The 15,426-nt window shown below is 34.7% G+C and overlaps 1 protein-coding gene across 1 annotated transcript in view; it reads right to left on the bottom strand.

Moving 5' to 3' along the window:
• The window catches only part of edil3a (EGF-like repeats and discoidin I-like domains 3a), a 192,087-nt gene that overhangs the window by 51,728 nt on the left and 124,933 nt on the right, over window positions 1-15,426 (bottom strand). The window contains exon 5 of the mRNA XM_046842095.1: window positions 4,226-4,407. Coding sequence (XP_046698051.1) covers window positions 4,226-4,407 — 182 coding nt within the window. The remainder of the gene's footprint in view (window positions 1-4,225; window positions 4,408-15,426) is intronic.

Here is a 15,426-nt window from a genome sequence, read left to right as displayed (position 1 = left end):
ACCTTAAATTGACCCAGCTGCAGGAAGTGACCCGAACACAGCATGTATTATGAGATGCGGGATGCTAAACAGGTGCAAACTGTGCTAATAGAAATGTGAGATCTGAATAATTGAACAGCCAAAAAAAAAAAAGACAGGAAATAAAATGCTGGATGTGAGACAGTTATGTATATGGTGGGGTCCAAAAAACCACACACTGACTATTTATACTATACTTTACACTTAAAGAACTATTTATAACTGTTAATAGTGTTTGATTGACTTTGTATGGATACAATGCACGATGATGACAAATTAGTAAAAAGTAGAATCTTTATCATCTTAAATCTTAAAAAATATAATCTTAAACAATTGCATGAGTTTTATATTATTTGCTTTAATGACTGTGCACTTGAGATAGCATGAACTCTAACATTTTGGGGAAAAACCTTATAACCCATATTAGAGTGTTGTCTGAACACATGCTTCAATGTTGGAAATTATGCATAAGGAAAATCTGACCTTTTGTACAAAACAGTTAAAATGATTAATATCACACATTTACTTTCATTTAAATAGGGAGTTTTTAATATTATATTTTAAATTAAAAAAAGAAGCTTTCTCCATGCTCTGGTGGATTTTTTGATTAAAAAAGCTTTGTTTACCTTTTCCCTGTTCTACTGATTGTTTCACACTGTTAATGTCTTTTTATTGAACTATGAGTGGCCTGACAGATAAGATTCCTTTGCTCTGACCCAAATGGATTAAGAAGTGTGAATGAAAGTGCTAAGAAATCCAGACAGGAAAGCAGATACATAAAACAAGGGGATTATACTTTACCCCACAGTGAGCACAGGATTTTCTATTTATCCTATTGTCAGACTGCAATTACCAGAGCATCCCGCCCTAAATCTGCTCACCCGTCATCCCATAATTCACATGGTGCACTGTTCCAAAGGACCGAACCCTCTCCCATACGGCATCGTTAAGGCTAGACAAACATCATCAAGTACTACCTTTTCTTTCACCTCTTACTGCGGCCCTTTAAACAACCCCTAGCTGTGTTCACAGTCCATAAAAAATCAAAACAAGAAGTTTTTGAAAGGTTTGTGTTCGGATTACCTGTCCTTGCTACCTTTTAAACTCGTCAAAAAGTCTTAAACTAGACTAGGATTTCAAATGCCATTAGAAGGTCATAACAAATCGTCTGCAATGATTATATTTAAGTCACTGACATTTAGCGCTGAGACTCATCTTGCTTTTAAAGCAGGCTTTTTTGGCGTTATTCTTTTCCGAGGCTGTCTCTTTGTCTCATTATGTGTGTAATAATATGTTTTTGGCATCTAAAAAAGTGCACTATTTTTGAAATTGTTTCAGAATGACTTAACAATCTTTAGTGTTTAGAGAAAAGCTGTGAGTGGAGGCCCAGCTTTCTCTTCACTACTAAAACATTTTCTTTACCCCTTAAAATCCTGGGTTTTATACAGTTATTTAAATTAAACCTTATATTTAACTAGTATAAATATATATATATATATATATATATATATATATATATATATATATACAGTATATATATATATATATATATATATATATATATATATATATATATATATATATATATATATATATATATATATATATATATAAATTCTCAAAGAATATGCATATGGGAGATTTTAAAATCATTGTTTTGCCCAACACTTCCTTTATATTGATTACTTTGAATCATAAGGTCAATCCTTTTTTACGCAGTGTCATGGAGACCAAGCACTATACAGAGACCTCTTATTTAATCAAGGATATTCAGATTCTGTGCATTTTACAAGGATGTGTTTAAGGAATGAAGCAGAGTTTCACAGGGCACCAAACGTTGTGGAAATGAAAGTAAATGGAGTGAGACTTCTCTCCACTGTGATTGTCTAGCATATCAATCAAATGTTCTTTGCTGCAGATAGTTTCAAAGAATACCAAATAATCTTGAGGAGAGACTGGTAGCACAACACTGATATGCATTCATATGTTGCGTTCTGCAACATCACCAACTATCAATCAAGTCATTTAGATGCACTGACATGCATGCTCATGCAGTCCAAGAACACACTGAATTTTTCTATGAAAAAAAGGATTGTAAGATTTTAAAAGATGGTTAGAAACACTGTTCATTGCAAGAATGATATACATTTTTACTCTGAGTTTGAAGCAGTGCTACATCAGTGCGTTTCTGAAAACAAAGATCTCATATAGAGCCAACCTAATTCTGCATGTTTCTAAATCCAGCATTTGTCTGAATCTTAAAGAAGAGAAACAATGTCTGAAAAGATAAGAAAATGGGTACAAAAGAATTGTCTCTGCATAAACTCACCCAAGAGTTAGAGAGATTTAGACTAATTCCAGCCCTAATTTAAGCTGGATAAAACTAATTAGGTTGGAAAAAAAACAAGTTTGGTGTCCTCCTAGCAAAGTTTTTATTCAATCTGATTAAACTAGACAAATGCATCTTAAAGGTTATCTTAGTTAATTATGAGTGTTGGTACACTCCTAATAAAGGTGCGAGGAAGAACCATCCTTTTCTTAAAATAATAATAAAAACATTTGGTAAATGTTTTTTTAAAAGAACCATTGAAGTACCGTTCTTTAGTACTACAAAGAACTCTACCCAAAGGCTCTTTGGAGAACCACTCATGAATTTGATTTAAATGACCCCTACTAATTCCTCCAAGAAGCAATACCTTCACATTTATCAAAATAATTAATCAGCTCACCTTGTTTACAGCAACCATGAGCCATACATTGGAAACTGAACTTAATGTTAACATTTGCCATCAAATCATTTATATCTTTTGGTTAATCAAATCCCAGCCACTCCAAGCTGCCACTCCTGGGCCCATGAGCAAGGCCATGAACCCCAAAGAAACTCAACTGTATGAATAATATAAGGTGTCTGCCAAATTCCATAAATGTAAGTACAGTGGAACCCGGTTATGTCGATGTCCTAGGGAGTTGCCAAAAAGCATCGAGATAACCGATGATCGAGATAAACGAAAATCAAAATGGCGGCAATATATTGACGTGCTTAAAATTTCTTTATGTACATGATGTGCGTTAATAAATGAGTATGTGCATGCACGTGTTTTTGGAGAGGTTTTTTACACAACAGCGTTGCCGCGATTTGTTTGATGAAAGCATTCTATAAAAATGTACATACATGTTTGTTAGCTGTCAGGAATCCACCTGCCACGCCCCCTTCGGCCCCCTTCAGCGTGTCAGGTGCTTTCTCGCCCGCTTTCTCTGAAGCTCCCGGCTTCAATCGCGCACATATGGTGCTCGTTTATCATCATCACCAGCTCCTATTTAAACTTTCACACTCTCACCGTCCGTTATTGTTGGTATATGTTGGTTCACGGCGGTCTTTGTTATCGCTCATGCATATCCCGCTACGTGCCTTCCCACCAGCACGCTCTCAACGTGCTCGAGATATTAGGGTTTAGCGACAAAAAAAAAACGGCATAACCGATAAAAAATGCTTAGACAAAGCGAGAATTTGGCGGTTCCACTTCAAAAACGTCGACTTAATAGGGTTGCCGAGTTAACCGAGGTCGAGATAAGTGGGTTCCACTGTATTTGCAAATTTTGCACAAGAAATATTTTGCGCTTCATACATAAATTCTTAAAAACAACTGATATATGCGTTGATTAAACTGTCATACAATCAGTTTTGTTCCTTTTCGTAAAGGAAAGATTACATGAATGCTTACAGGCTCTTCACAAAATATACACTTTAGAACCAGATAAGAGATTTTAATTTTAAGATCGCAAGTACGTGGTTAGTTTTTTCGTACGTCATATATACGAGATCATCATATTGGTGACAAGATTTCTATAAAGCTAAATCTGAGTAAACTTTGAACTCATTGAATCAAAGCACCGAATCCAAGCTGTAGATGCTGCACAAGGAAATTGTGCCTTACAGAAAAATAGCTTTCTTATCATCTGTAGGCAGCTTGTAAGCTAGTGTTGTCCCCCTCTTCAAATGTAATGCTGACGCCATAAGCATTTCTAGAACAAGATCACTATAATGGATAGCAATATATATAAAAAGAAAGTTACTATTAATTGTTTTCTATTAGGATAGAGTTGTGGAAGATTTACAGCTTTAAACCTTTCAATAAAAGCCCACTCATTCTAATTCCATGAAGACACAGCATTGTCCATGTCCAATGTCATTTAGTGCATCTGTTACCTGGATCCAGGGCCATCTGTCATTTTCGGCAGCCGTCCAGGCGTTCACTAGCCCCTTTTTGTTGAGGCGGGCAAAGTAAGGGTACCACTTCTGCAGGCCAAAGAGAGCACGGTGGGTGGAGGAGGCGGTGATCTGCTGGTTGGAGATGATGCCTCCTTCCATACCGAGTGGGCCGGAACATTCTGGAGAAGACAAAAAGAAGATATTTTAAGGTTTTCTGTAAATAATGTTAATCATATGAAAATTGAAGAATTTTGCTTATTTATCAGAGCATGGAATTTACTAAATTCACATTTTATTTTTATTGTCAGTATAGAATAATGTCTTTAATCCTTTCTGCATGACCATAAATGGTAGAGTATTTGAACTTGTTGCTTATTGATTAAAACCCAAGTTATACCACCTATAGACTAGTAGAGGTTGATAAATGTTGATACATAGACAAGGCAATGGCCCAAGTGCCTGAAACGTCAGATTATGTGTCCTGACAAGTAGATTAAAAGATAAATTATTATATCTGCAATACACACATTGACAATCTGAGTTTAAAAAAATGAAATATTATATCCACACTACCCACATTGGCAATCTGAAACATGCTTTTTACTAGCATTCACTGATAACAGATAATCGTTTCATAAGTTTAGAAATTCCAGCATGTGGAAATGCTGATGAAAATAAAGTTCAGTGCAAAAGTTTCCTGCTTACTACTTGCTGTAACCTTGCTGATAGTCATATTGTTAGCCAGATAATAACAAGTAAAGCTGCACAGTTCAAAGCCAAAAATGGCTGATGACATTCTCTATTAATGCACATAACTAGTTAACTAACTTGCCATATATCTTTATATTATTTATTTTTGTTTTATAGAAAACAAATCATGACACACTGGGTAGTACACTAAAGTTATACCTGCCCAATGGGCTAGATGGAATAGTCACACAAATTCAACTGGTTAGGAAACCTGCTAGTTTTTCATCAGATGTAACTGACTTTATTCTTATCTCTCTAAAATACAAACATGTTGTACATCCTCAGGTCATGTGATGCTAAAGAACAAAAATGGCAATTGTCTCAGGTACGTTATCATCACCACCATCTGATGTCTTGTCATTTTGTCCCCAGCAACACCTAAATTACAGTCTTTGTTTATCTTGTTTCCCTATACTCTTCTCTTGCTTCTTTGCTCCTCAGTTTCATCTGCCAACATTTTACTCAGTGACAAGCTATCATCATCAAGCCTGTTTCCCTGCTCTTGTCCTCCAGGGTGATGCTCTTAACCTAACATGAGTATAGCCATGTTGTTGAGGATGAGTGGTTTTGTCTTATTTTACCAACATATCAATGACAGACACTTCATACCAGACAACAAATGCACACCAGTGAGCATGAGAATGATCAGTGACTGTAGCGATTTCTTTAAAAAAAGCTTTCACTGGAAAAGAGGCTTTTAAGATATATCTAGGATTTTTAGGTTGTTTGACATTTTATGCGAAAAAACCCCAACAAAAAAAAAAACATTGAAAGAATGTTAAACCATGTCTGCTTTCAGGTGACATTATTCCAGCACTAATCTGCACCAGAAACTCAAGACCCTAATTAACTATCTATGGCTGTTCCCATTACATAATATATACATAATAATATTCAAGTACTGTAAGTGGGAGTTCTTCCATAAAGATGTTCCCATGGGTTCCATGTGTTAAAACACACACACACACACACACACACACACACACACACACACATATATATATATATATATATATATATATATATATATATATATATATATATATATATATATATATATATATAAAATCAACACACACACACACATATATATATATATATATATATATATATATATATATATATATATATATATATATATATATATAAAATCAACAAAGCATTACATTTTAAACTTCCTTTCACCCAGCAGTTGGGCTCACCTAGGGTACATGATGCAACTGTTATTAAATGTTATCATTACCAGACTGTACAGAATTGTTTTGTGTAATTTAAGTCATTCTAGTTTGCTGGTATGTTCTACACTACATATGATTCAGTTATTGACTCATCTTCTGTAACTGTTCTAACCTCGAGCCTACAGTAGCTTGGGAACACTATTCTGAAGAAAAAACCCTGGATGAAACACCATGCACATACATTCAAGTCACCAATCTAGCTACTGAGATATTTTTGAGGTTGAAACCAAAGAACTTAAAAGTAACCCCTAGGGAAAACAGAAACAGAAACCCAACACAGATAATAACCTGAGCTCAGGATCTTACCAACGATCCTGCAGCTGGCCCTGACATGCTGACTTGCATGCATGCTGACATAAACATTTGTGCACTGTAGATTTATATTATAGGTTTGCTTTCAAGATTATAATAAATACTACTTATAGTTGGACAAGAAAAAAAAAAGAAATGCTAAGCTGCCTAAATCTACATTTGTATGTCTATTACTTGCCTTTCAGTGTTTGCCTCAGGTTTAAATTGGACCTACATATTTCATGGTTTCAGTCCCATTAAGATTCATAAAATCAATCTAGCTATACAGGTCCTGGTTCTGCAGACGAGTTTTTATTAGCTCTATGATGTTACATGCTATGGTGGTTCCCTGACAGATTTATTAGCTCTTGGTGCCAGTGGGGTATGTAGAAGATGAATGGCATGGATCCCCCTGAAGTCTGTGTTGTTAATGCTGTTTATTTCCTATTTCCGGGTGCATTCGTTTAGTACTATGTTGTATAATCTGGAACCCAGCAGTAGTACTTTAAGAATTGTTCTAGAATAATACCACAGAAACCACCAGTGTGTGACATATCAATGCTCTAAAACATTTTAAGGTGGAGTCATATTGTCCTGTTCAGCACGCTTGACTTTAAGACTGAACAATTTCAATGTGTTATAACTTACTTGTGTGTATTTAATGCTAATAAATTTTGATATCATCCATGATGTCCTCTCCATAGCATGTTCAGCCCAAACACACAGAACAAAGATTTGAATTGATCAGTTTACCATCTCGGATGGCTAATTTCATACTTGAAAAAAAAAATAGATAGTGCCTAAAAAGCTTTAAATAAATGCATTCTTTTTTATTCCTGTGTTTTAAGAGGTAAAGGTTCATCAATGCTAAACAGGTTCTAGCTGGAATGTTTATATGGAACTCGAAATCCCACAGTTGTAAAATCCAAACCTGAAACATTTAAGATTTCTTCAAACAAATAAAAGCGAAATGGAATCTTTTTAGAGTTCTTTGTACTGATCTCCAGACTGTTTAATGTTCCCCTGTTTACAATTCAGTAAGTTCCTTCAATTAAAATTCAATTACATTTTAAATGATCACCTCCTGAATCGATAATACAAAGTGTAGCCTTCTATCCTCTCTTCAGCTTGTTAGACAATGTGCTTTGGGGTGTGGATACTTGGCAGCGGTACCTGAGTGCTTCCTGAACGCCTCTTGTTTTTGTCCACAAGGAGAATGAGCTGGGCAAAAGTGCATCTAAGAAAACCTTGTGTCTTTTTCTGCAACCGGGAAGGCCCATCTCGTGAAATCAGTTAAGACTTAATTTAGTTAGGAGCATTTTTGCTCAGTTGAGCAGTAATGGCACCAGCAATACTTCCACACATCATGTCTTTTAGCCGCTGTGTCAAAAAAAGTCATTGAGACACAGAGTTTTGGCAGTGCATGCCTAGTAAGTGTTTGAAAGACAAAGGATAAATATTGGCAAAATCAGACGGAGTCTCTGTTCTGCAAAATTATTCATAGAGTGACAGAGAAAGACATTTAAAGCTTTCACTATTTTATTTAAATAAGGAATTTCAATACTGTACAGACCTTGAGTGAAGTGCAACTTGATAGTGGTTAATGTTTTAAATTGGATATAAAAATAATGTATCATTAATAAATATTAATTATATTGATGATCAATTTCCTGCAGTTGTTTACTTTGGATTATCAATTAATAAGATCACCTCATTGAGTTTTAACCGAACCTATGTAGAAATAAAAAGAGAAGAGAATAAATAAAAAGAGAACATTTAATATCAAAATATAAAATTAGTGCATATTTAAAAAATAATTAAATAAGAGCTGTTATATAAATGTAAAAAGAAAGTAGAAAAAGCTCTATTTGCTTGTTTAGTTGCTTTTGCTCATCATTTCTTAACTTCAAATGTCAACTAGTTAACTAGCATTCAGATTGACCCAATCTCACACCATTAGCCACACCCAATAATGACTTTTTTTTGGCTTGTAATGGGTTTTGTGGGTAAAGTTAGTTGATAGTCGTTGATATTTTTATAGTTGGATTTATTAAAATGTAACATAAATTAACATTGTAATTACATTTATGATCAATTTCCTGCAATTATTTACTTTTATTGGTCAATTAATTGGATCACCTCATTGAGCTTTATCCAAACTTAAGAAGAAATAATAAGAATTAATGTTTACTTTGACTTATTGTGTTCTGTTTGTGAACAGTAAACAGTTTTCTTACAGGTGTCTAACACCTGTAAGAATAGGAGTGGACATGGATAGAGCCAGGGCATATAAGGAAATTTGAGAAAGACATTTAAGGAAGGTATATGCTTACTGGAAGGCAAGTTTACATATTCCTTATAGTTTGTCTTCTGGGGGCGTGTAGTCACCACTACTGTTGTTGCTTGTGCACAAACCAGCATTTACTTTTGTTTAGATGGAAAATCCATCAGCTACATCCTGTAACTTTCATACAGCACTCTTGTTTTAAAAAACATTTAAGTTTGATTTTTGTTACTTCGCACTAGCTACATTTGGGATTAGCAAAACAGGGGCTATTTTCACTCACTAAAGGCAACAATCTCTGCGACCTAATGTGAAGAATTATTTGAATATATTTTAGATTTTTTTTTCCCCCATAAGGCATTTATGGTCATACATGATATATATTTTATTTTCTTTATTTTGCCCTTTTATGCATCAAAAAGCAAAAGAGAAGAAATTGCAGATGTGTGCAAGGACTTGAAATTTTGTAGTTTTACTTTGCACATCCGCATGTTTGATTTGGCATGTTTTTTATGCTGGATGCCCTTCCTAATGCAATTTATCCGGGTTTGGGACCGGCACTAAGGCTTGTGCAACCCTAAGCTGATGGTCCGCTGTGGTGACCCCTAATGTGAGAAGCCAAAAGAAAGTTTTACTTTGCACATGCGTAAAAATGAGTTGGAATTTATCTCTTGCTACTGTGAAAGTGGGGTCAGTGTAGTTCAGCTTTAAAGACAATGATGCTGTCGCTACCAAGGCCCATTAGAAGAAGTTGCAAAGTAAAACACAATTCTTTTTGGTAAATAAACTAGTACGTTGCAGAATATAAATAACAAATGACCTGTGGACATCTGTGTATATGAATGGCTGTATTAATTTTTAAACAGCATGCACAATTTTAATGAACTTTCAGTGAATACGCTGACTAGCAAATGGCAGTCTGAATTTTTTTCAGACATTGTCAACAACAGTCATTAGTGTGTCTCAGGAACACACTGTGCTAATGCCCTGCAGGTCACTGCCATAATGTGAATTCAGCCAAGATCAAGGGATGAAAAATAACAAGGACCTAGGGAGAGTGGTGCCTAATGAACATGTGTTTTGACACAGCACCCAAGCAATAGCAGTGACGGGACACCTGGGCAGCGGGAAAAATAGGGAGATGAAAGGTCTGAGAGCACTGAGGAGATTTTCTGCTGTCATTATGTGCGCAACTATGGCGCAGCAAAGAGAACATTTAATATCAAAATAAGAAAAGGATGCAAATGTAAACAAAAAAAGAGAAGCTGCGTTATACAAATGTAAAAAGTAAAAAAAAAATCTATTTGCTTGTTTAGTTGCTTTTGCTTGTCATTTCTCAACTTCAAATATCCACTGGCATTCAGATTTATGTAATCTCACGACATTAGCCAACCCCAGTAATGACATTTGTTTTAATAGTGCTTCAAAAATTGTTACCTTAACTTTATATGTTGCTATCTGGATTATAAATGAACAAACCATATACACAAGGTCAGAAAGATTATGTCTCTGTAATATGTAGCATTTGATCTGGTGTCATCTAAATGGTTGGAATATGTCTTCACCTTTGCTAACAAGCTGCTGCACCAGATTATCAGTAGGGTTCATACCTCTGATATCACATTTACAGCTTATTAAGAAAAGAACTTTCTACAAGAAAATGTAATCGGGATTAGTGAATCATCTTGATATTATGGCAGTTATGGAAGTTTTCTCTGAGGAAAGTTTATTATTCTAGATTATACACTTTAACATTCTTGGGTCCAGCTAAGTGATATGTAAGAAATAAAACATAACAAGTCAATAATAAGGTGTTGTGTTCCAAGAGTGGTTTATCCCTGTTATATAATATAAAGCTATCATTTCAATTACACTTGTATTAAAGCCATGCTGTCGAAGTAATTAATCAACAACTTGTGACTAATCAGTTTCATTGTGGTGCTCAATAGATATCAGATACTCAGAGCTATGGGTTGGGCTTTTGAGGGTGAGAATTAAACTAGAGTGGCATCAGATCCATGACTCTGACTGCACTGAGAGCTTGGTTTTTTTTTTTCCTGAAGGACATTTTCACACCTATTAATCTCTTTCCGAGTCCGATTGAAATTGAAAAATGGTTCATGTGCTATTTTGGTATCATTTGTTTTTTATTCACAGCACATTATTAAACAAGCCATAAAAAAAGATAAAAGAGGGTTGCCTGAGAATCATATAGGGCTGAAAACAACTGAATAAAACTTTATTAACTGGTCAGAAATTTGGAAACAAAAAAACTAAACAAACCTGCAAATAAAAAAATAAAAAATAAACTCAAAATGACTTGAGAACAGGGGACATGCAGCAAAACTCATTATCTGACTAGATAATTATAGAAATTACTGTATGAAAACTGTCCTGTTTGCAAACCATTATGCACATACTTCCTGTATTTGGGTCGATTCGAGATTGAATTGAGTTCTTACTGCATTCAAAGCAAACTGCACAAGAGGTCATTTGGAACCATACTGAGACAGTGTTTTAGAGGCTCTTATTTTGGCTGTTACATGATTCCCATTGCTGTGTTCTCACCTACACAAACAAATTTCACCACATTTAGGTGAGCTTGAGACTGCACCTAAGAGTATAGGTTCGAAATCTGATACCAACTGTTACTTAGGATTTTAGATATTGTTAGGCCTTTTTTATTCTCTTACTCTGAAGAGCTTTTGTCTTTGCTTCATTACCACTCCAATAAAATGAGCTTTTGATTTTGTTTCTTTACCATGTTTTCTTCTTCTTACAACATTCATGCAATACAATCAGAGAGATGACCTTTGCAAACGAAGATTTATTTTGTTCATTGTTGCTGTAAAATTTTATACAAATATTTTCAATAGTTTTCTGCAAACTCCAAAAATCATCATAGACAAACTGAAACAATCCAGATGCTAGATCTTTTTTTTACACCAGCTCTTATTTTGTCTTTTTTATGCTTGAGATACTTCTTCTTTCATTTCTTAATTGCTTGTAAAGATTATCTTTTGCTACTGCAATCCGATTGAAGACTGAAGATATCACATGCCTCAAATGTATGCCATGCTGCACAGGGAGCTACATCACAACATACTGTATCCACAAGTGATATGTCCTTCCAAGCAGTTCAAATGTTTGGCCTAGCTTACTGACACATTATTAAGATAGCATGCATTAGCAGCATAAATCTCTTTGCTTTAAACTTCAAATGAACAGCTGATATATTGTCTGAGATATACATTATGTCTTTAGACCTATCCACTAATTGAAAGCATCAGAAGACGGAAGCAACGAAGGAATTTCAGAAATGGAAAAACTCCATCATCCAAATCGAAATCTATTACATAGGCACTATTATATAGATCCTTACATTTTTTAATTTCCAAAGTCACTAGAAGAGAGAATGCTTTTTCAGAAAACTTTATAACCCTTTTATTACTTTCATTTCATAGCCGCATTCATGGTTCAATGGTCTATGACTTACCAAAGAATTTAGAACATCCCTACCACTTTTCCACCCACTGTGCAGATGAAATGGCGTTAAAGAACAGTTGAACAGCTAAAACATTATGACAGGTAGCGTCTTGACACCTTGAGGCTTAAGTTGTGTCATTATCTTAATCAATATTAACTTATCAATTACAAATAAACATAAATCTTGATTTAACTTATAGATAATTTAAAAGGAAATAAAAAATGGCACCTGAGGTTGGAGCTATTCATGTCTATTAGCATTGTTGCACATCCAATAATTGGGAAGCTTTTGCCATGCTGCGCTCTGATTGTTTAGGGCTGCACGTAGGGCCTTCTGTTGATATACATCTTCAATTCAATTTGTAGCTTGACAGCTCCCTGCTTTCTCTGCACACCAGGTGTCGACTGCTAATATTTACAGAGTTAAAGCGCTCACTAGCTCACTGCCAATTCATCTCAATTGTTCAGAGTCATTTGAGGGAATCCAACATGTTACAGTTTTGTGTCATCCTGTTTTATCCTTCAATCAAAAGTTGGATTTGTGAGGAATCAAAGCTTTGCCTTTGTGGCAAATCCATGGCTTCAGAGTTCAACAATGTCAAAACAATAACCAGGTTCATTTTTCATTCTCTCTTTTTTTTTTACCTAATCTTTTAGCTTTTATTTTATTTTTCACAATACAAATATGTGAACATCAAATAGCTTCATTTTTTTTTACTGTGTTAATCTTTTAGAAAGCAATGCTCAACAATTATAGAAAGCACATAAAATGTAAAAAAAAAAAAAAACAATATGGAAAATGTGGATGAATAGATACATGCTATAATGACAGACACAATTCTGGTCTTGCCCCCTTGTAATTACATACTTTATACTTCCACCTGGTCTTGAAAATGCTATAAACTGTGTGCAAAAAATACAGATATAAAAGTATAAAGAAATAATTTTTAGATTAGTTGTCAGGCTTATTTTTTTCAGAAAACAAGGTGCTGACTAAGGGTTTTTTTTTTTTTTGCTTCTTTTTGTTAAAACAATGCAATCCACTCCACAAAAAAGCCTTTTTCCAGATTTGGACATAGTCCTTACAAAAATCATCCTCTATTGCTTTATAAAATATTTATCCGTATCAATGTGTATGAAGGTCCACTGTTTCAAAGTGCTGTTGTCTTATGCCTGCATGGTTTTAAAAATAAGCTGCATTAATGTGGATTATTAGAATGCATTGATCATGCATTATAATGTACTATACACTATAACTCACTTTCAATTCATTTAAATTTGTAGGGCATTTGGTTAATATTTTTATAGTATTTCAGTATTTGTAAACCAAATATGGATGAAGAGCTTCCAACCCCACTGCAGCACCAATCCCAAATGACATTAGCAAGTCATGAGATGCAAGCCTTTCGGGAAGTTTTTCCTTATCGCCTTAGATTTATTTTCCCAGCCAAGGCTCAGTGTTGGAGTTTCCCCTCGGCAGATGATGATCTTTGTGAGGAGCTATGTGAGACGCTCTCACACTGACCTCGCCACACAAGTCAGCAGTCATCCCTAAAGACGGCACAGTGCTGCCATGACAGCCAAACCCATTTCCCAGAAGGGCCAAGCTACAGAAACCACAAATTAGAGCAGTCATATAGCTCAGACTGCAGGAGATAAGACAGAGTTAATGTTGGAAATAAATGAAAAAGTGGGGTTTCCAGACACAACTAAACTAGACATAAACAAAACATAAAACTCTAGAATAAAAAGAAAAAAGGAGAAAAAAATATCCATCTAATAAAATGTAGAACAGGAACTTTTCTTTAATGGATTTAAAATAGAAAACAATTATGTAGCGAGCTTGCTCTTGTCATAATATGACAAGACCACATGACTGCTATTTGCTTATAATTCGTGACACATTTATACAGTTGCACAATTGTATCTACAGCAACATTAATAGTGCCAAGTAAAAAAAATTACCTATTTCCATTGTATAAATAGAATTTCAATGTTGAACTAATTCGTAAGAATTTTTAAATGAGCAAAACATGAGTACTGAATAAGGAGAGAGAGAGAGAGAGAGAGAGAGAGAGAGAGAGAGAGAGAGAGAGAGAGAGAGAGAGAGAAAAATACTCTATACTCTGATGTTCCTGAGCTTCGGGTGATCCTATAATAATTATAGGGTGATCCTATAATAATGATTAACAGTCAGTCCTGGGTGAGCAGAGTGTTAAGTCAGAAATGGGATCAAATTTGTATTAGTACATCATATACCAGCTTGGGTATGTCAACAAGCATAACACCTTAAAATTAGGCACAAAAACGTTTTGACTGCATAGTGATACATCGGCCGGAAGCCAATCAGGAGAGAAAGAATGTGGGAGAGTGTGAACAAATGGGACTGAAATCTTTTTTTTTTCTAATTATTTTTGAATAATTAAAAGAATGGAAAGATGATTGTAGTTAGACTGTCATATTAGATGCACATTAGAAGGCACTGGTGAGTTTTACATTTATATTGGTTAACAGCTAGGTGTCTGATATAAAAAGTCTACACACCCCAACAAAATCACAGGATTTGAAAATATTAAGACAGATGTTACAACATAAACATCAGTCATTTTGCATCTTTAATGTGATCTTCCAACAAACAAAATTCCACAGAAAAAAAAGGAAATATTTAATAATTAGGAACATTTTAAATAAAAAATACAATACAATGATTGCATATATCTGCACACTCTTTCATAATGGGGGCTCTAACTGTCCTCATTTTAATTGGAGTTAATCAGTCACATTCAAAATTCGGCCTGTAGGTAAATGGCACACACCTGCGATAAATTAAACTGATTCTGATTAAAACCAGATAAAAGTCAGCTATTGCTGTAGTTTTTGCTTTAATGTTTGGGGTTGCATTCTACTAAGAGCCATGAACTACAAAGAGTTGCCAAAAAAAAAAACTGTAATACTTACAGTAATTGTTAAAAGGTAACAATCAGGAGAGAGATATAAAAAAAATATTAAAGGTTCTGAATGTTACATAAGTAGAGACAATGTGGCACTGCAAAGATTAGTTCGACCCTCTAAAGTTGATGAGAGGACAGGAAAAAAATGATCAGGGAGGCTACCAAGAAGCCAACAGCTACACTGAAGGAACTACAGGA

The sequence above is a fragment of the Silurus meridionalis genome, chromosome 27, assembly GCF_014805685.1.
Source record: "Silurus meridionalis isolate SWU-2019-XX chromosome 27, ASM1480568v1, whole genome shotgun sequence".
Taxonomy (NCBI): domain Eukaryota; kingdom Metazoa; phylum Chordata; class Actinopteri; order Siluriformes; family Siluridae; genus Silurus; species Silurus meridionalis.
The sequence above is the reverse complement of the archived record's forward strand: the minus strand, read 5'-3'. Positions and strand labels throughout refer to the sequence as shown.